Source organism: Procambarus clarkii, chromosome 24 (genome assembly GCF_040958095.1).
Source record: "Procambarus clarkii isolate CNS0578487 chromosome 24, FALCON_Pclarkii_2.0, whole genome shotgun sequence".
NCBI classification, from domain to species: domain Eukaryota; kingdom Metazoa; phylum Arthropoda; class Malacostraca; order Decapoda; family Cambaridae; genus Procambarus; species Procambarus clarkii.
In genome coordinates this window covers 33,006,793-33,028,399 of record NC_091173.1, presented here as the reverse complement: position 1 = coordinate 33,028,399, position 21,607 = coordinate 33,006,793, and the positions used below count along the sequence as shown (strand labels likewise).

The following is a 21,607-nucleotide window of genomic DNA, read 5'->3' as shown; positions in this document are numbered from 1 at the left end:
ACGCAGGGAAAAACCTCGTGACTTCCCCACAGCGGCACCCCAGAACACCCCCAAAGCAACGGGGCACAGGATTGGATTAAGAAAAGAGCGAGAGGCGAAGCCCCCCCCCCCCCCCCCCCGAGAGAAATGGATGCAGAACACGTGTGCACACCGCCCGGAACCGAAACAAACTCCCACGGCGCAAGCGCAGGACGCGAAAGAAAAGTAGCCCAAAAAGGCGAGAAGTAACCCAACAAGGCGAGAAGTAGCCCAACAGAGCGAGAAGTAGCCCAACAGAGCGAGAAGTAGCCCAACTGGCAACAGTAGCCCAACTGGCTACAAGAAGCCCAACAAGGCGAGAAGTAGCCCAACCGGCGAGAAGTAGCCCAACCGGCGACAAGCAGCCTAACTGGTGACAGTAGTCCAGACTGCTACAAGGAGCCCAAACGGCTACAAGGAGCCCAAACGGCTACAAGGAGCACAAAACGGCTACAAGGAGCCCAAAATGGCTACAAGGAGCCCAAAACGGCGACAAGGAGCCAAAATGGCGACAAGGAGCCCAAACGGCTACTAGGAGCCCAAAACGGCGACAAGGAGCCCAAACGGCTACTAGGAGCCCAAAACGGCGACAAGGAGCCCAAACGGCTACAAGGAGCCCAAAACGGCTGCAAGGAGCCCAACCTGTCCAGAACAGAAGGAACCAGTATGGAGGCAAACTCTGGGACACGCAGGAGGTAAGCCGCAAAGGCCAACCGCACCGCAGGCGAAGAGATGCGGGTAGCCGAAAACCTCCGGAAGACGGAACCGAAGAAACCACAGGGACACGGAACCGAACCCGGGGAGGAGCAGAACCCAAGCCCAAATCGTACGCAGAGGAGTGAAAGAAAACCCCACTCCTCGTAACAGTAAGCCCCGCTCAGAAGGAAGGAATCCAGGCGGGACGCAATGGAGCCCAAGGCCCCCAAGGCCGCTCCTCCCCAGCCCCAGGAGCCACTACACCAGGTGCCGAGCCACTACACCAGGTGCCTACACCAGGTGCCTACACCGGGGCCGAGTCGACCTCCAAAGCCCCAGCCCCACAAGAAAAAGCCGGGGCAGCCGAGAGAGCTGGAAGAGAAGGGGCCCACTGGTCACACCCCGGAGCATCGGCCGGAGGAACAGACTCGAATGCCTCCGCAGCTACCCAGGACGGGGCAACCCCTGAAACTGCCCAAGTCTCAGAACCTCTAACCCCGCCCCGACCCCGAAGCCTGCAGATGCGTAGGGGCCAGAAGCAGGAGGGGGAAAAAAAAGGGGGGGCGTGGAAGAACCAAGGCCGAAACGACCAAAACCCCCAAGTCTGGTCCCTACACAAAGCGGGGCAGCATCGGGGCGTCCGGGTAAGCGACAAACCTGAATGCATTGCAACAACCTACCTTGCAATGCGCGAGCTGCCTGCACCCACAGGAATTCATCAGCAGACTGGGTGAATGGAGTCACGAACAAGCAACAAAGCTCGCAGGACTCAGGGTCGAATGTGTCACCGACCCAACAGGCAGCATGACGGAGGCAAAAACAAGGAGAGTCACCCTCAGACAAAGGGACAGAGCAACCCTCAACTCGCACAAAGCAAGAGGGGACGCAAGGGTCTCCACTATCGGACCCGAGAGCCCCCGGGGGGTTTCCCAGGGCCCCTAGACTGGGTCTGCTAAGGGTTATCCCAGTCAGGGCACTGCTAACCGGCACCCCAAACTACCAAGCATACTGCTAAAGCTGAACCCACGGGACGTGTCCACTCGTGAGGGCAAAGCAGGCGGTGCCACCACACAAACCTAATATAAGGGGAGGGGGAACAAGGCAGACCCCCCTACCAGGCAAAAACAAATATAAAAGAAAAACCATACAAGTGGACAACGTACCCAGAGGGAACAGAGCTGGCCGCTGTCATAGGTGAAAACTAGCTACCCAGTACCCTGCGCCCCACCAGTGCTATAACTACCACTTACCCCAAGGTAAACAAGGGAGTAAAACCCCCAAACACTCGGGGCGGCCAAACGCCAAGCAGCGAAAAGCCAACAGAGGTAGACCCAAGGTGACTTGTGGAAGGCAACCCCAAGCCCCAAGGGCGGTACTTACTTACACTTAGGGAAGGTGACCCTAAGCACATGCAGCCCGAGTACCTGAGAATACTACACCCAGCTCACACGACCACTGTAAGAGCAGCACTGCAAACAAGTCACAGCACTGAGACAAGACCGGAGCTGGAGCCACACGACCGTGCATTATCCCATCAGCTGAGGAACTGGGGCGGGGATCGCCGGCGCGGGGGTCTGGGGTTCCCCCTTCCCCCTCCCGGGGAGGGGGGGGGGAGCTGCGCAGACATGCAGCGCGGCTCGTGTGACGTCATGCTTGTTAGTTCGTTTTCCTGGGGGAGTTTTGTCCACTCGTTTGTCGATTTTTGTTGTTAACCAGAATAGGGGTTTGTTTTATGGTGCTTACCTTGATACCTGGTTGATACCTGGTTGATGGGGTTCTGGGAGATCTTCTACTCTCCAAGCCCGGCCCGAGGCCAGGCTTGACTTGTGAGAGTTTGGTCCACTAGGCTGTTGCTTGGAGCGGCCCGCAGGCCCACATACCCACCACAGCCCGGTTGGTCTGGCACTCCTTGGAGGAATAAATCGTTTCCTCTTGAAGATGTCCACGGATGTTCCGCAATACTTCTTATGCTTGCTGGGAGGGCATTGAACAACCACAGACCTCTGATATTTATACAGTGTTCTCTGATTGTGCCTATGGCACCTCTGCTCTTCACTGGTTCTATTCTGCATTTTCTTCCATATCGTTCACTGCAGTATGTTGTTATTTTACTGTGTAGATTTGGTACTTGGCCCTCCAGTATCTTCCAGGTGTATATTATTTGATATCTCTCTCGTCTTCTTTCTAGTGAGTACATTTGGAGGGCTTTGAGACGATCCCAATAATTTAGGTGCTTTATTGCGTCTATGCATGCCGTATATGTTCTCTGTATTCCCTCTATTTCAGCAATCTCTCCTGCTCTGAAGGGGGAAGTGAGTACTGAGCAGTACTCAAGACGGGACAACACAAGCGACTTGAAGAGTACAACCATTGAGATGTGATCCCTAAATTTTAAAGTTCTCGTAATCCATCCTATCATTTTTCTGGGTGCCTGTCCCGGTCGATGGCAGATATAGAATGCTCCAAATCACATGTGCATTTCTATGGGCCATTGCTCCCTGTGCCTCTCTGAAGAGGGCCAGGTTCTGGCTCGTGGTCCCCGGTAGGCCTAGAACTCCACCCACATCGACTGATGCAAAATAGTTAGGGTATCCATATCAGTCATGGATAGCTCCGGGGAGCCGTAGGGGCTCCCCCCAGAAACATACCTACATGTAAATGAAATTGAAAAAAATAAAATATAGAAAAGACAAGCCGCCGACCGGTGGGCAGCGAGCATCATGCCGGCCAGACAAAGAAGGCACCAAGAGAGCACAAAAACTGCATCAAAAGGCCCACCTCGACGACAAAAACCCAAAGCCCTGACATGACCACAGCACATGCCACGACCCAAAAAGATCAGCCTGCAAGCCAGGAAGACCCCGGAACCCCAGAAGGCAGAACCGGGTCACAAACGAGGTAACAAAAACCCCCCTGAACCCACAGAGGGGGCCCAAGAGGAAGAAACCTCCGGAACGAAACCAAAGAACCCAAAGGAACCCAGAATCGAACCTGGGGGAGCCCAAACTACCACATTTGCCGCCAGATTTACACCACAGCAGGGCAAAGCACAGCACCCAGACAGAACTCCCCAGTGAAACGGCCAAAACAGACCAAAAACTGATTGACAAGGTGTGGGAGCAAGCATAAACAGACATAGACACTGAGCCCAAACCCTAGGGCACAGACCCAAAACAGACAGAAAATGCAAAAACCAGTGTAAAATCCAACAGCTAAGCATTCACAGAGGAACAGAAGACGGGCATAAAACCCCAGAAAAGAAAAAAAAATGGCAACAGCAGGATAAAACCTCTGAAAGCAGTGAAAAAACTCACCCAAAATGCGAGCTCCCATACCTCGGCCGAGGTAAACAAACCGCAGCGCCGCCCTGGTGGCCAAGCTGGGAGTTATCCGCAGAAAAGAAAATGGCCACCACACCAAGGAGCCGTGACCGACGCAATAGAGCCGAAAACACGCCAGCAAATGTGGGAAGCAGGCAGACTAGAGGGACGAAAAACCCTGCCCAGAAGCAGTAGACCTAAGCAGGGGACAAACAGCCCCAGAACTGCAAGCAGGCAGCCCCCACAGCCCGGGGAACCTGCAACAGAGGCCCCGGGCAGAGCCGTCCTCCACGCCCTCTGCCCATATAAAAAAGGAAGAGTGACAAAGAGTGCTGAGGAGACATGACACCACGAGCGTAGCTCTCATCCTGTAACTACACTTAGGTAATTACCGGTGAGTGTCACCCTGAAACAAGGGGGACAGAGCAATCTTCAAACTCGCACGAAGTAAGAGGGAACTCAAGGGTTACATCTACTGGACCGCGGAGACCCCGCGGGGTTTCCCAGGGCCCTTAGCCTTCTTAACACTCTAAGAGGAAGCCCAATGGCAGGGTAATGCAAACCAGCGCCCAAGTCTACCAAACAAACTTCTAAAAGCTGAACCCCAGGGACGTGTCCACTCACGGAGGCCTAGTGAGGGATACCACCAATAAACAGAAGAAAATACACCAACCCCAACAACAGAGAGAGACAGGACAAGGCAGATCCCCCTACGAGACAGGAACAACAAAAAGAAAAGAAAAATCCCACAAGAGGACAACGTACCCAGGCAGAACAGAGGCGGCCGCTATAATAGGTGATAATTAGCTGTGCAGTACTCCGTGCCCTCACTAGTGATGAAAACTACCCAGAGACAAACAAGGGTAACAAAACCCCAGCTGACCCCAAGGGCGGTCAAGTACCGAGAAGTAAAAGACACAGCGGAGATAGATCTCAACGTAACTTGTGGAAGAAGGCCCCAAGCTCCAAGGACAGTACTTACTGGGCAACTAGGGAAGAGAACTCTAGGTACATGCAGCCCAAGTACCTTGGAATATTACTCCTGGCTCTTACACCAGCTGTAGAGACAGCCCCAAGAACTGAAGGTTGGGTCACCGGCGCGAGGGTCTGCGGATCCCCCTTCCCCCTTCCGGGGAGAAGGGGGGGAATGGTTGTTGCACAGACGGCGGCGCGGCAACATGATGACGTCATGATAGTTTGCTAATTTTCATAAGGGAAGTTCTGTCCACTCGTTCAGCTTTTGGTAGCAATAGTTTCACCAGAATAGGGGTTTGTTTTGGGACGCCTACCTTTCTGGGTGTCAGACATAGAATGCTCCAAACCACATAGAAGTTTCTATAAGCCATTGCTCCTCGCGCCTCTCTGAGAGGTCAGGCTGTGGCTCATGGTTCCCGGTAGGTAAGAACTCCGTGCACATTAACTTTTGCCAGAAAGTTAAACATATCCTTTCAGCCTAATTAGCTCCGGGGAGCCGACGGGGCCCCCCCACCCCCCAGAAATTGCTACCTAAAAACTGAACAAGGAGGCAGAACTCAAAAAACTAAAACAAGCAAAGGAGCAAACGTCACTAATGCCATCGTGCTGATCGTCCGTGCAGCCCTTTCTGGGTGTCAGACCCAGAACAGACCCCCGAGCTGGCCACTATGGCATTCAGTTCCTCGCCTGATGTGTACTGTGACGGTCGTTGACTCCGGCCTCAGACTCTTGCAGTTTTGTGCCTTGTGGTGTATTCTGCTGTTTGTGGTGTGCAGGCCAGGAATACTTTATTAGTACTGGGGCTGTGTGCACCTAGGGCCACCTTTCCTAAGCACCCTGTAAGTACTGCCATTGCGTCTTGGGGTTATCTTCCACAGGGTGTCCAGGAACCGCTTCCGTAGGAATCTTTTGCTGCTCGGCAATTGCCCCACTTGGGGGTTTTTGTTGCCACTGTTTGGCAATGGGTAGGAAGGCATTATTATTGCTGACAGGGGTTACCTGGTTGATACCTGGTTGATGGGGTTCTGTGAGTCCTTCTACTCCCCAAGCCTGGCCTGAGACCAGACTTGACTTGTGAGAGTTTGGTCCACCAGGCTGTTGCTTGGAGTGGCCCGCAGGCCCACATACCCACCACAGCCCGGTTGGTCCGGCACTCCTTGAAGGAAACAATCTAGTTTCCTCTTGAAGATGTCCACGGTTGTTCCTGCAATATTTCTGATGCTCGCTGGTAGGACATTGAACAACCGTGGACCTCTGATGTTCATACAGTGTTCTCTGATTGTGCCCATGGCACCTCTGCTCTTTACTGGTTCTATTCTGCATTTTCTTCCATGTCGTTCACTCCAGTGCATTGTTATTTTACTGTGCAGATTTGGGACCTGTCCCTCCAGTATTTTCCATGTGTATATTATTTGGTATCTCTCTCGTCTCCTTTCTAGTGAGTACATTTGGAGAGCTTTGAGACGATCCCAATAATTTAGGTGCTTTATCTCGTCTATGCGTGCCGTATATGTTCTCTGTATTCCCTCAATTTCAACAATCTCTCCTGCTCTGAAGGGGAAAGTGAGTACTGAGCAGTACTCAAGACGGGACAACACAAGTGATTTGAAGAGTACAACCATTGTGATGGGATCTCTGAACTTGAAGGTTCTTGTAATCCATCCTATCATTTTTCTGGCTGACGCAATACTTGCTTGGTTATGCTCCCTAAACGTTAGGTCATTGAACATCATTATTCCCAAATCCTTGACATGCTGTTTTCCTACTATGGGCAGATTCGATTGTGTTTTGTACCCTGTATTATGTTTAAGATCCTCATTTTTGCCGTATCTGAGTACCTGGAATTTATCACCGTTAAACATTATGTTATTTTCTGCTGCCCAATCGAAAACTTTGTTAATATCTATTTGTAGTTTATCAATGTCTTCAGCAGAGGTAATTTTCATGCTGATTTTTTTATCATCTGCAAAGGATGACACGAAGCTGTGACTTGTGTTTTTGTCTATATCTGATATGAGAATAAGGAACAGCAGTGGTGCAAGGACTGTATCTTGAGGTACAGAGCTTTTAACTGCGCTCGGACTCGATTTTACTTGATTGACTATTACTCTTTATGTTCTGTTCGACAGGAAATTGAGTATCCAGCGTCCTACTTTACCAGTTATACCCATTGACCTCATTTTGTGTGCAATCACTCCACGGTCACATTTGTCGAATGCCTTTGCAAAATTTATGTACACAACATCTGTATAATGTTTTTCCCTCTAATGCCTCAGTGATTTTGTCATAGTGGTCAAGTAGCTGTGAGAAGCATGATCTTCCTGCTCTAAATCCATGTTGGCCTGGATTGTGGAGGTCATTGGTTTCCATGAATCTAGTGACCTGACTCCTGATCACTCTCTCAAATACTATTATTATGTGGGACGTTAGTGCAACTGGTCTATAATTCTTTGCCAATGCTTTGCTACCACCCTTGTGTAGAGGGGCAATATGTCTGCTGCTTTAAGCGCATCTGGTATCTCCCGTGTCCAAGCTCTTCCTCCACACTATACTGAGTGCCTGTGCTACTGGCACCTTGCATTTCTTTATAAATATTGAATTCCATGAGTCTGGACCCGGGGCTGAGTGCATGGGCATATTGTCAATTTCTCTTTCAAAATCTGCCACGCTCGTGTTGATATCAGTTATATTTACAGGTGTTTGAGTATCATTCATAAAGAAATTGTCCGAATCTTCCACTTTCATGTTGAGTATCGGAGTGCTAAACATGTCCTCATACTGCTTTTTTAGGATTTCACTAATTTCTTTGTCATCCTCAGTGTATGAACCTTCACTAATACAAATAGGTCCAATACTGGCAGTGGTTTTCGCTTTTGATTTAGCATATGTGAAGAAATATTTTGGATTTTTCTTTCTCTTGAATTGCTTTCTGTTCTAGTTGCCTTTCTTCAGTCTGATAGGAATGCTTCAGTCTCTGTTCGATTTCTTCAATCTCCCTGTTTAAATTATTTCTTCTCTGTATGGAGAGTCGTGTCTGCTTAAGCATTTCCGTTAATTTCTTCCTCCTTTTGTAATGTCGTCTGCGTTCTCTTCCTACAATGGACCTCTTTCTGGCTTTCCTCAAAGGAACATGTTTCAGACAGACTTCGTATGCTTCAGAAGTCAGTTTTTCTATTCCTTGTGTAGGATTTTTATTTCTTAGAACATTTTCCCATTGAATGTTTGTAAGTTCCCTGTTTATTTTCTCCCAGTCTATCCTCTTATTATTAAAATTGAATTTATTGAATAGCCCTTCTCGCTTGTTGTTTCTCTTGGGCCTACTACCAGTTATTAATGTTAGTTTGCACTTCAATGAGCTTGTGGTCCGAGTACGTAGTGTCTGAGACAGTAATGTCTCTGATTAGCTCCTCATTGTTCGTGAATATCAGGTCCAGCGTGTTTTCGTTCCTAGTTGATTCTGTAATCTGCTGACTAAGCAAAAATTTGTCACAGAATCTCAGTAGTTCTCTAAACTGTGGTTGGTTATTTCCATGTTGACTTCCTGCTATGATGTTATTGTTTACTATTCTCCATTTTAAACTGGGTAGATTGAAGTCTCCAAGGAAGATGATATCTGGTATTGGGTTTGCTAGGTTATCAAGGATATTCTCTATTTTGTGGACCTGTTCAGTGAATTCCTCAACTGTTGCATCTGGCGGTTTGTATATTAAAATAATAAGTAGATTCATATTTTCTACCTTGATTCCAAGTACCTCTACCACCTCATTGGACGAGTTCAGGAGCTCTGTACATGCCAGCTCCTCTTTAATATACAGACCTACTCCTCCACTTGACCTAATTACTCTGTCACATCTATATAGATTATAATTCGGAATCCAGATTTCACTATCCATGTGGTCTTTTGTGTGGGTTTTTGTAAATACACCAAATATTGAGTTCGATTCTATTAGGAGGCCATTTATAAACTTAACTTTATTTCTTGATTTTAGTTTCAAGCCTTGTGTGTTTGCAAATATGAATGATTTCCCACATTGCGTGTCACTTTTGGTGGGCTTTGGTAGTAGGACGGGTGTCGTGTGGTGTAGTACCTGTGTGCTTGTTGATAATTTATATTCCAGTCTTGTGGGTATCTCCCTTCCCCTTTGTAATCCTGTAGTGGTTCCATCTGACTGTTCCTCTCTTTTATATTTACTACTCTGTTTCTGCCTTCCTCTAAAAAATTTCCAGTAGTGTCATATTGATCTTTCCGTCTATAACGCTGTGTACCTCTCACGTGGAATTCCGGACACTGAAGACTGTAGCATTTTTTGTCCCTAATTGAAAATTAACATAATTTAGGGTGAAAGTATCTACACCCTGTTCCAAAATGGCATGTACCCATCGCCAACATGTTCCTGCACTTTTCAAGGATGCAGAAAAATGCATTTTGCTCCTAATTTTCCATATTTGCATATTCCTTTAGAGTAGAATTTGCAAATATGTTCCGGTGTTGCGTTTTTCAAGGTATTTATACCTGTGTCTGTCTTGTCTACCTCTTTATTGGAACCATCTCCGTCTTTCGTCCCAATTCCTTCATTTATGCACTCTGTCTCACTGTTGCTCTCATCGTTTATATTACCTGGCTCTGCAATATTGCTGTTATTTTGTACCACAATAGTCTCCTCCTCCACACTACTGCTGCGGTTCTCTAAACTATCTGTTCCTGAGTTTTGGTCGTTATCCAATGTTGTCTTTTCCCAGTCCGCATATATCTCTGGTAGCTTTTCTGTGAATGATAATCTCTGTGACTGGTATTGGACTGGTATGGGTGCAAGGTATTGTGCAGCTTGTCTTCCATTATATGCAGCGGCCAGTTCTGTTCCCTGCTTCTGGATACCTTTAATACCCTGCTTCTGGATACCCTGCTCCTGGATACCCTTAAAATAGCCCTAAGGAATTGAGGAGGTGAATGACCTATTGGACAGGTGTTCCAAGGAATTGGACTCTGCTCTTGCCTTTTATTTTCAGTTTTAAAGTACCAGTATAATCTCACACCTGACACTTAACCCTCAAACCGCTAGGGGCCCAAATGGAATTAACACTCACAGGAGCAACAACAACAAAAAATCAAAAAATTCTTTCATCTTATAGAAGTGTTCATTTTTGTTCCCAGATCACAGAAAAAATAACAAAAAAATCGTAGGTGGCATATTTTAGCCGCAATAGGGTAGGGAAGTCTGGCAATAAAGGGGCGTTGACAGAGCCTTCGCCAGACGAGGTCTACTCCGCTCGAGCTGTCAGATGGCAGTTGCCACAAATATATTATTGCCTAATTATTTCAATGTCTCTGATTGATTTTTTCTTTTTTTTTTTGCAGTAATATTATTTCATACAGTGAATTGTGGTATATTTATATAATAAAATGTGTGAAACTCAAAATTATGGTGTGCATATTAGTGATTCAATTATTATGTTCGTAATTCACAGAGGAAGATGTGAGGAATTCACAGAGCAGATGCACAAAATAGAGAACATACTTGACAACCTAGCAAACCCAGCTCTAGATATTATCTTCCTTGGAGATTTCAATTTACCGAGTCTAAGATGGAGAATGGCAAACACAAATATCATAGCAGGGAATGACCCGGGAAATAACCAACCACAGGTCAGAGAACTTTTGAGATTCTGTGACAAATTCTTGCTCAATCAACAGATTACAGAACCAACTAGGAACGAAAACACACTAGACTTGTTATTCACAAACAATGATGAACTAATCAGAGACATTACAATCTCAGATACTACATACTCAGACCATAAGCTCATTGAAGTGCGAACTAGCATAAATAACGGTAGTAGGTCTAAGAGACCCAACAAGCAAGAAGGAATATTCAATCAATTCAATTTCAACAATAAGAGGATTGACTGGGAAAAAATAAATGTAGACCTTGCAACCATTCAATGGGAGACGGTCTTAAGCGACAAAACTCCCACACAGGGAATAGCTCAACTGACAGCTGAAGCTTACAAGGTCTGCTTGAAGCACGTACCTGTTAGGAGGGGCAGAAAGAGGACCACTCTAGAAAGAGAACGCAGACGACTGTACAGGAGAAGGAAAAAAATAACGGAAATGCTTCGGCAGACACAACTATCACAAGCAAGGAAAACAAGCCTAAACAGGGAGATCAAAGAAATAGAACAAACGTTGAAGCGATCATATGAGTGAGGAAATGGAATTGGAACAGAAAGCTATACAAGAGATAAGGAAAAATCAGAAATATTTTTCCACATACGCAAAATCAAAATCAAAAACCTCGACCAGTATTGGACCGTTGATTACAAATTTGATGACCCAGACAGCTTCTTTATGAATGACATTCAAGCTGCAGATAATATAACGGATATTACCACAAACTCGGAAGACTTTGAAAGAGAAATTAACAATATGACTATGCACTCAGCTCCTGGGCCTGACTCATGGAATTCAATATTCATAAAGAAATGTAAAGTACCAGTAGCGAGAGCACTCAGCGTAATATGGAGAAAGAGCCTGGATACAGGGGAGATACCAGCAGCACTTAAATCTGCAGATATAGCTCCGTTGCACAAGGGGGGGGAGTAAAGCCTTGGCAAAAAATTATAGGCCAGTTGCACTAACAGCACACATAATAAAAGTGTTTGAAAGAGTGATTAGGAATCAAATTTCTAGTTTTATGGAAAACAATGAATTGCACAATCCAGGACAACATGGATTTAGAGCGGGAAGATCCTATCTGTCACAGTTACTCAACCACTATGACAAAATCACAGAAGCCCTAGAAGAAAAGCAAAATGCAGATGTTGTATACACAGACTTTGCAAAGGCGTTCGACAAATGTGACAATGGGGTGATAGCTCACAAAATGAGGTCAATGGGAATAACTGGAAAAGTAGGACGCTGGATACTCAATTTCCTATCGAACAGAACACAAAGAGTAACAGTCAATCAGATAAAATCGAGTCCAAGCGATGTTAAAAGCTCTGTACCTCAAGGTACAGTCCTTGCACCACTACTGTTCCTTATTCTCATATCTGATATAGACAAAAATACATGTCACAACTTCGTGTCGTCCTTTGCAGTAGACACAAAAATCAGCATGAAAATTACCTCTGCTGAAGACATTGAAAAACTACAAGCAGATGTCAACAAAGTTTTCGATTGGGCAGCAGAAAATAACATGAAGTTTAACAGTGATAAATTTCAGGTACTCGGGTACGGCAAAAATGAGGATCTGAAACATAATACAGGGTACAAAACACAATCGAATCTTCCCATAATAGAAAAACAGCATGTCAAGGATTTGGGAATAATGAGGTCCGACAATCTAACGTTTAGGGAGCATAACCAAGCAAATATCGCGTCAGCCAGAAAAATGATCGGATGGATTACGAGAACTTTCAAATCCAGGGATCCCATCACAATGGTTGTACTCTTAAAGTCACTCTTGTTGTCCCGTCTCGAGTACTGCTCAGTACTCACTTCCCCCTTCAGAGCAGGAGAGATTGCTGAAATAGAGGGAATACAGAGAACATATACGGCACGCATAGACGAGATAAAGCACCTAAATTATTGGGATCGTCTCAAAGCTCTCCAAATGTACTCACTAGAAAGGAGACGAGAGAGATACCAAATAATATACACATGGAAAATACTGGAGGGACAGGTCCCAAATCTACACAGTAAAATAACAACGTACTGGAGTGAACGATATGGAAGAAAATGCAGGATTGAACCAGTGAAGAGCAGAGGTGCCATAGGCACAATCAGAGAGCACTGTATAAACATCAGAGGTCCGCGGCTGTTCAACGTCCTCCCAGGGACTATAAGAACTATTGCCGGAACAACCGTGGACATCTTCAAGAGAAAACTGGACGGTTTTCTAAGAGAAGTTCCGGATCAGCCGGGCTGTGGTGGGTATGTGGCCCTGCGGGCCGCTCCAAGCAACAGCCTGGTGGACCAGACTCTCACAACTCGAGCCTGGCCTCGGGCCGGGCTTGGGGAGTAGAAGAACTCCCAGAACCCCATCAACCAGATATCAACCAGGTATAAAACAAACAAATAGTTTTGCTGTTGTTACACTATATACACAGATTATATATAAGTATCTGCATGTTTTGTTCACCATAACGAACTACTAAGTTGGTCTTGTGAGTCAAAAAGCAACGAGGAGTGACCGCCACTCACCAGCCAGCCACTCCCTCCCTCAACAACACCTCACTCGCCCTCATTCTCCTCCAACAATACTGTTTTTGCATTTATTCACTATACACAGACGTTATATATACGTATTTACATGTTTTGTTCACCATAACTGTACATCTAAGCTTGTATGGTGAGTAAAGGCACAAAGACGTAGCTACTCACACAGTCAGCTGGTGACGGCCGCCCTCAAGGCCAGACGCACTAATATTTCTCCTCCAACAATATTGTTTGTGGTGTTATTACGCTATATACACGCATAATACATAAGTATCTACCTGTTTTATTCACCATCTCTATACAAATAAGCTGGTATGGTGCCCAAAGAACATAGTGGCCACCAGTAAACAACATGACAAGTCGTGCAGACGACACATCTCCCTCACCAAAATGGTGGCTCCAAACCTACTCCTCTTGCTGTTATCTCACACTATACACATGTTACATATAAATATCTACATTTGTGTTCACCATAGTGAACCACTAAGCTGGTATTGTGAGTGCAGTCAATAAAAGGTGGCCACACACAGTCAGAAGACGACGCCACAACCCTCCCTCGCACAGCCTTACGCCTCCCTCAATGGAACACAGCTCTAAATATCACCACAATCCTGTTATTATCAGAATCCTGGTCAGTTTTATCACAGTTAGGGGTCTTTTATAATGCTATCATCGCTAAATAATGGCAGTATCATGTATATTATAGCATTTGTAGGCGATGCTGTGGTCAAAAGCTGAACAGCGGTGCTGTGAGCTCATGCTGCGTGCGCCAGCCTTGGTGGCTTGCTCAATACTGACGCTGTAACACCCAAGAATGTTGGCCTGGATTTTTTTTTCTAGGTGGCATCTGGCAACTATTGGTCGTGGCTGTACTATAGCTGCCCCTATCCCAGGCGGGTTAATGTGTTGGCTTGTGCAGTCCTTTCTGACCGAGCTTAACTAGTGAATTAGTGTAACCCATATTAAAAATTCTCACAAGTGATCTATCACCACGTGAATGGTGAGCAGGTGGCTTCATTGATGGTGTCCCACTTGCGTGCTACATCTTTACGGCAGTATGAAGTTTCCTGGCGGTCCTTCGATTATTTCTTGTGCTGGCAGAGCCGGCTGCAGCTTGTATTCGGCATTGATGTTACTCCTGCACCGTTCCAAAAGCTGTCTCATGCTTTGTTTACCTCCAGCCTGCTCATGTGCCGCCTGAGCCGTCCTGGTCATTGGTCCGGGTGCTCTCTTTCCTCTCTTTTCCTTGGTTTGTGGTGGCCCCTTCAGTTCAGGATAGTTTGGCGAAAGCTGTTTTCTTTTTGGAATTGGCCACTGGGGGTTGGGTCGGGAGCTCTCCGGAGCAGGGGTTTCTGCTCTTTTGGTCCTGGTGGTAGGTTTGTTCATTTGCAGCTGTCTCCTTCTTTTCTGCCGAAGAATGAGACTGCTGCTTTCCAGAGGGGTTCTCAGGTTGTTGATGCTTGGTTGGTCAAGCCGAGGGGGGTGCATCATGTGTTGCGTCTGGTTGCAGCTCTCCACCATGGCACCGTTACCCGCGTGCCATGGCCTTGGTGGCCAGGGACGCGAGTTGGGTTGAACCAGTTTCCCTTCTTACCTGTTCCAAGATTCGGGTCTTCCAGGTCGTCCACAGCATTATTTGGTCCAGCCAGCCTGCGGTCTATCCTCGTGCCCATGATGTTCGTTAGTTTGCTGTGCTGGCTGCCGTCTTCAGTAACATATCTTGGGCTGACATTCGGGCGCGGGGTTTTTGGAGGTTGAACAGGGTCCTGGCTGCTCGCTGCCTTATCAACATTCCTGGGCCTAGTCGAGCCTGTATCTCATTGGATCGGCGATTGCAGTCAGTTGTCTCGACTTCGCATTGAGGAGCGAGGGCTGACCGCCTTCCGGGTAAGTTCCTCTTGTTTTTCTTTTGGGGTAAGTAGCTCCATGGAACCGAAAGGCCTTTCCCCCAGAAAACCAGCCTTGAATGTAATGAGGCGCCATTTTCTGGGCGAGACCCAGAGGCTCCCCAGCTATCCGGGAGCCGACCGGCCGAGCGGACAGCACGCTGGACTTGTGATCCTGTGGTCCCGGGTTCGATCCCGGGCGCCGGCGAGAAACAATGGGCAGAGTTTCTTTCACCCTATGCCCCTGTTACCTAGCAGTAAAATAGGTACCTGGGTGTTAGTCAACTGTCACGGGCTGCTTCCTGGGGGTGGAGGCCTAGTCGAGGACCGGGCCGCGGGGACACTAAAGCCCCAAAATCATCTCAAGATAACCCTTCCTCCCTCTGGTCAGCGGTTTTTCTTATGTTTTTGACATCAAGCCTCAGAACTGCAGGGTGGATAGCCAATGCAAGGGGGTCTGGGGCTTCCCATTCCACCTCCCAGGGTGAAAAAGGTTGCGCAGACAGCGGCACGGTGACATGGTGATGTCATGCTCGTTTGCTCTTTTTCGTTTGGGGAGTTCTGTCCACTAGTTCAGTAACAATAGTAGCTTTAAAAACCCTTCAGTAGCAATATTTTCACCAGAATAGGGAATTGTTTTGAGGCACTTGCCTTTCTGGGTGCCTGACCTGGTTGATGGCAGACATAGAATGCTCCCAACCACACAGGGGTTTCTATAGGCCATTGCTCCTCGTGCCTCTCTAGAGGGGGGGCCAGGTTCTGACTCGTGATCCCTGGAAGGTCTAGAACGCCATGCACATTCACTGATGCCAGGGTCTAATACAATCATATCAGCCCGGATAGCTCCGAGGGGCTCCCCTCCCCCCAGAAAAGCAGAAATATACTGAAATTCTTTAAAAAAAAATTCAAGCGGGATTGTCACTAAGCGGGAGGCACTGGTAAACTGAATTGCGGGCGATCGTGACACCAGGAACCACGTGCTAGGTCGCCCATACGGTTATCAACAAACTACAAACCTCGAGGCAAGGCTCGTAACCCGATTCATATCTTACGAAGAAATTTGGCTCGTAACCCAAATAATTCATAAAGAAGAGCAGTCATAAGCCGAGGTGTCACTGTAATTCTTTTTGCACTCATTTTGTGTGCAAAATGTGCATCCTACCCCGACCATCTCAAGGAACACAACTGTGAACCTCAAGAACAAAGAAGGTATGATATTGGTCAAAAGGCCACTCCCAACAAGAGAAACTGTGCCACTACATCCTCAGGGAAAAGGGAGAGGAGAAAACATGGAGGCAGACAGAAGAGCCAAAGCCCATGCCAAATCCAGAGATTGGGCCAACACAACCCATCGACACAAAAATTATGAGTGAAGAATGTAGGCCCCCTATTCTGGAGCTCAGGAGCTTGGAAATCGCTGCTGATGCCACTACAGTAGCGGTGGTTAGGAGGTTACCCCCAGCAAGGGGACCCCCACCAAGCTCCTCAATATCCTCCTGAAGCCTGTCAGACTGAAGCTCCAGATGACCCAGGAAATGCATGATGGAACCCAAATGCAGACGGGTCAAAAGATCATCTGCCACAAGTGCCGCAGACAATAAAGAGACCTGGGCATGTAGCTGCAGAAGAAATCATGTCCCAAGAAAGCCCAGGAGCAAATAGGCAGTCATTCAGCCTCTATTAAAACATCAGCTCAGTGACGTGCCTCATTGGTTCGACCTTCTCATCTCTTCACATCTGGAATTTTGTTCCCATCTTTATCAGTATCATTACGGCAAGCAAATGGCTTCTTTCATGGTGTTCCAACTGCGTTATTCTTCCCGGCAGCACTACGAGGTTTCGTGGCATTTCTTTTGCCATTTCCATTCCCTTTGTCATTCTTTGGTGTCTGAAAGTGTAGTGCTCTCCTTTCTACTTTGGCTTTTTCTTGATCAGCATCTTATGCTGAATACTGTCACCTAATATCATGCGGCACTGGTGAAGCCACTACAGCTCATGTTCGGTGTCGATACTACCTTGGCGCTATTCGTAAGCTATGTTAAGGCTTTTTTTCTTCTCCAGCCTGCTCGTGTGCCACCTGAGCCATCCTGGTCTTTGGATTGTGTGATTGCTTTTCTTACCTCTTCTCATTTCACAGTGACCACTTCGATCTGAGATGCCTTTTCTAAAGTTTTTTTTTTGCTTCTCGTGCCTCCAATTGTCGGGCTGGGGAGCTTCATGCTCTCCTGCTTGATAAGTGCGCTTGATGGGATTCTGGGAGTTCTTCTACTCACCAGGCTTGACTTGTGAGAGCTTGGTCCAACAGGCTGTTGCTTGGAGCAGCCCGCAGGCCCATATATCCATCACAGCCCAGTTGGTCCAGCACTTCTTGAAGAAAACTATCTAGTTTTCTCCTGAAGATGTCCACGGTTGTTCCGGCAATATTTCTTATGCTCGCTAGGAGGATGTTGAACAAACGTAGACCTCTGCTGTTTATACGGTGTTCTCTGATTGTGCCTACGGCACTCCAACTTTTCATTGGTTCTATTTTGCATTTTCTTTCATATCGTTCACAATATGGACAGAAGGGGCCCTGACAGCTAAGTGGACAGCGCCTCGGATTCGTAGTCCTGAGGTTCCGGCTTCAATCCCCGGTGGAGGCGGAAACAAATGGGCAGTTTCTCTCATCTAGCAGCTGCAGGAAGCAGCTGCTATGGGCTGCTTCCTGTTGGAGGGGGGGGGGGGGGGGGGTAACACAAAGGAGGCCTGGTCGAGGACCGGGCCACAGGGACGCTAACCCTCGAAATCATCTTAACATAACCTCGAGATAAGATATGGAGGGGATTTTATTCCTTTTGTCCTGGTGGGCATTATGTTCATTTGCAGCTGGCTGGCTACTCCTTTTCTGGTGAAGAAAGAGTAGGTTGGCTTCCAGAGGGATCCTTTGGGCATTGATGTTGGGTTGGTTCGGCCTGTGGTACGTTATGTGTTATGACTGGTAGTGGCTCTCCACCGCTATCTCCGTGCCACCAAATCTGCTTCGGTGAATGCCTTGTGGGTTGATCCTCTTTCCTTGTTCCACTGTTCCAAGGCTCGTCTTTCCCGGGGTCATGTCACTTGGCTGGGAGTCTCGTCCTCATCCTGATTGCTGCGGTGCTAGCAATCAGGATGAGATTGCTAGCTCCCTCCTCCCTAGTAGATTCTCATTTTTACTTACTTCTCCATAGGTATTGTCCATTGGTCCCAGGTGGCTTCCCGATTCTCTCCCTCCCTTCCAGGTCATCAGGTGTATGTCTACATCTGCCCTAGAACTGAGCTTGTAGATGCCGGCTGGCAGTGGGCTACCTTCTTTCCCCAAATGAGTTGGGGAGGTGGGATGAATGAGCTCACACCAGTTCTGAGTAATTTCGATCATTTGTTTACATAGTTGGGGTAAGTTCTTTTGGCGGTTTTTGAGGCTTTGGTCTCTTTTGAATCCATGGGTAGTTTGTTTTGTCCGACTTTCTGGTTACCTTCGACTGGTGAGGTGGCAAAAATAAATGTCACCGCCCCCTGCCCTTGTGTGAAGGGGGCCAGGTTTTGACACTGGTCCCTAGTAGACCTGTACAACTCTATGAATGGCATGACCCAGTAGATGGTAACCATCTTAGCATACAGCTTCAGGGAGCCACTGGGGTTCACCCAGAATTTGGCATTTCACAATATCCAATGCTGGTATCATTACAATTAATATTCTTTCATTCTTATTCTTCATGTTTCCAAACATTTTACTACCCACTGTATCCTTGCATAAATTCTGCATTTCATTTCAAACAAGCTTATAATGCTTAAGAAACATTTTAGATTAACACTGACCTTCTTCCTTCATTGCATCGCGAAAGCCTCTGGTTGTTGGAGTAATCAAGGCATGGGCTTGTAAAATCCCTGCTACTCCTGCTGCCCTGAATAAACATGTGAACGTAGGCCCACAGACATAGAAATACGGACACTGACGAACTCTTAGAAGCTGGTGAAGCGAACGAAGACTTTCACTCCTGTTGGAATAAGAAAAATTACTGATCATCTTATTTAAATATTTGGATATAAATGCACTAAATTAAAAAACCAGCGTTGAATGTAATGAAACGCCATTTTCTGGGTGAGACCCGGAGGCTCCCCGGAGCTTTACCAGGCTGATATGCTAATGTCAGACTTTGGCATCAGTCATGTGTATGGAGTTCTATGGCCTACCGGGGACCACGGCCAGAACCTGGCCCCCTCAGAGAGGCAAGGGGAGCAATGGCCTATAGAAACCCCCATGTGGTTGGAAGCATTCTATGTCTGCCATCGACCGGGTCAAGCATCCAGAAAGGTAAGCATTCCAAAACAAACCCCTATTCTGGTGAAAATTGCTACCTAAAGCCGAACTAGTGGATAGAACTCCTCAACAGAAAACAAGCAAACTAGTATGACGTCACACGTCATCGCGCTGCAGTCTGCGCAGCTCCCCCCTCCCCAGGGAGGGGGAAGGGGGAGCCCCAGACCTCCCACTGCCGGCTATCCACCCATCAGTTCTGAGGCTGGATGTCAAAACACGTGAAAAACCGCCGACCGGAGGGAGGGAGGGTTGCCGGGGAACCTCCGGGTCTCACCCAGAAAATGGCGTTTCATTACATTCAACGCTGGTTTTCTGGGGGGAGCCCCGTCGGCTCCCCGGAGCCAACTACCCACAGAGGAAGGTCAAAGGGACGGAACCGGGAGGCGGTCACCACTCACCCCCCAAGGAGGCGAGACAACTGGCAGCAAACGCCAACCCAAGGCGCCACAGCCCCGAAAAGTCCCGGGAACAACACGAGAACAACGAGCAGCAAGGCCCCCGTACGAACACCAAAGAACCATGCCCGAAAGACCGCAAGGACACGTCACCCAGATGGCAGCGAGAGCAGCGAAGCCACGAACGCCACGGGCATGAGAGAAGAACACAGGCAGCTTAGCCGCAAGAACACTGGCTGACAACCTGGGACACCATCACCCGTGAACAGAAAGAACAGAACAGAACCGGATCAACGCAAAACGCGCTCCGGACACAGACGCCGTGGCACGCAAACAACAGCGGAGGGCTGCCACTGAACACAAAACACAACACACCCACGGCCTGACCAACGAAGCACCAACAAACCCTGGACCCCTCCAGAACGCAGCAGCCCCACCCCGCGCCAGGAAAGATGGAGACTGCTGCCCGAACAACCAAAACACTAAAACCGAAGGAGCAAGAAACTCAGCGACCCGACCCCCTGAGGCAAATGCCAAAAGGAAAGAGAAGTCAACAAAAAAACAAACCGGAACCGAAAGGGCACTACTAACCGAGGAGAAGACAGAGCACGCCGACCAGAGACCAGGATGGTGCAAGCGGCGCACGAACAGGCCGGAGGTGAAACGACGCATGAGACAGCTTACTAACAGTGCAGAAGCAACACCAAGACCGAAAGCAAGCCGAAGCGACTGCGCCAGCGCCGCACGAAAAGAGGCGACTAGTATGTGGCAAGACAACGGCCCCCAACCCCCACCAGAAAACCAAGCCGACGCTAACAAGAGTAACCACCTAAGAAGGGACAGGAAAAGGAAGGACCGCCAAAATACCCCATACTGCCGCCAACAGAAGTACGCAGGTGGGACACCTACCACGAAGCCACCCGACCACCAACCGGAGGCGAGACCGCGAGGCAGAACGTAGGCAGCCCAACAAGGACCCTCCGAGTCCAGGAAAAGGCGGAGCTGCGGGAAGATCTCGGGCGCGACCACCGAAACCCAGGCGGCACAAGGAGATGGAACGTAGGCAGACCCCCCCCCCCCCCCACCAGGTAGATAAAGAAAAAGAAAAAGAAAACCCCGCAAGAGGAAATGTACCCAAGCGGAACAGAGCCGGCCACTATGATTGGTAAAGACAAGCTGCACAGTACCCTGCACCCCACCATTGCAAAACTGCCCCTTACCCTAAGTCAAACAAGGGAGACAGAACACCCGAGCACACAAAGAGCGGCCGAAAACCAAACAGTAAACGGCCAAGCAGGGGCAGGACCCAAGGAACTTGTGGAAGGCGGCCCCAAGCCACAAGGGCAGTACTTACAGGGCACCTAGGGAAGGGAACCTTAAGCGCATGCAGCCCGAGTACTGGAGAATACCTCCCGGCTCACACACCACCTAGAAAACAGACACCACACTCTAGGTACAGTGCTGAAACAACCACTGGAGCCGGAGCACATAACCGTTGCCTATAGCATCAGCCGAAGAACTGATGGGTGGATAGCTGGAGTGGGAGGTCTGGGGCTCCCCCTTCCCCCTCCCGGGAAGGGGGGAGCTGCGCAGACAGCGGCGCGGTGACGTGTGACATCATACTAGTTTGCTTGTTTTCTGTTGAGGAGTTCTATCCACTAGTTCGGCTTTAGGTAGCAATTTTCACCAGAATAGGGGTTTGTTTTGGAATGTTTACCTTTCTGGATGCTTGACCTGGTCGATGGCAGACATAAAATGCTTCC

The 21,607-nt window shown here is 48.1% G+C and overlaps 1 protein-coding gene across 4 annotated transcripts in view; it reads right to left on the bottom strand.

Annotated features, from left to right (window-relative positions):
• hd (humpty dumpty) overlaps window positions 1-21,607 on the bottom strand; it is a 305,418-nt gene that overhangs the window by 109,364 nt on the left and 174,447 nt on the right. For all 4 annotated transcript variants that reach the window (XM_069330781.1, XM_069330784.1, XM_069330783.1 and 1 more), the window contains one exon: window positions 18,948-19,126. In XM_069330781.1, the coding sequence (XP_069186882.1) occupies window positions 18,948-19,126 (179 nt within the window). The remainder of the gene's footprint in view (window positions 1-18,947; window positions 19,127-21,607) is intronic.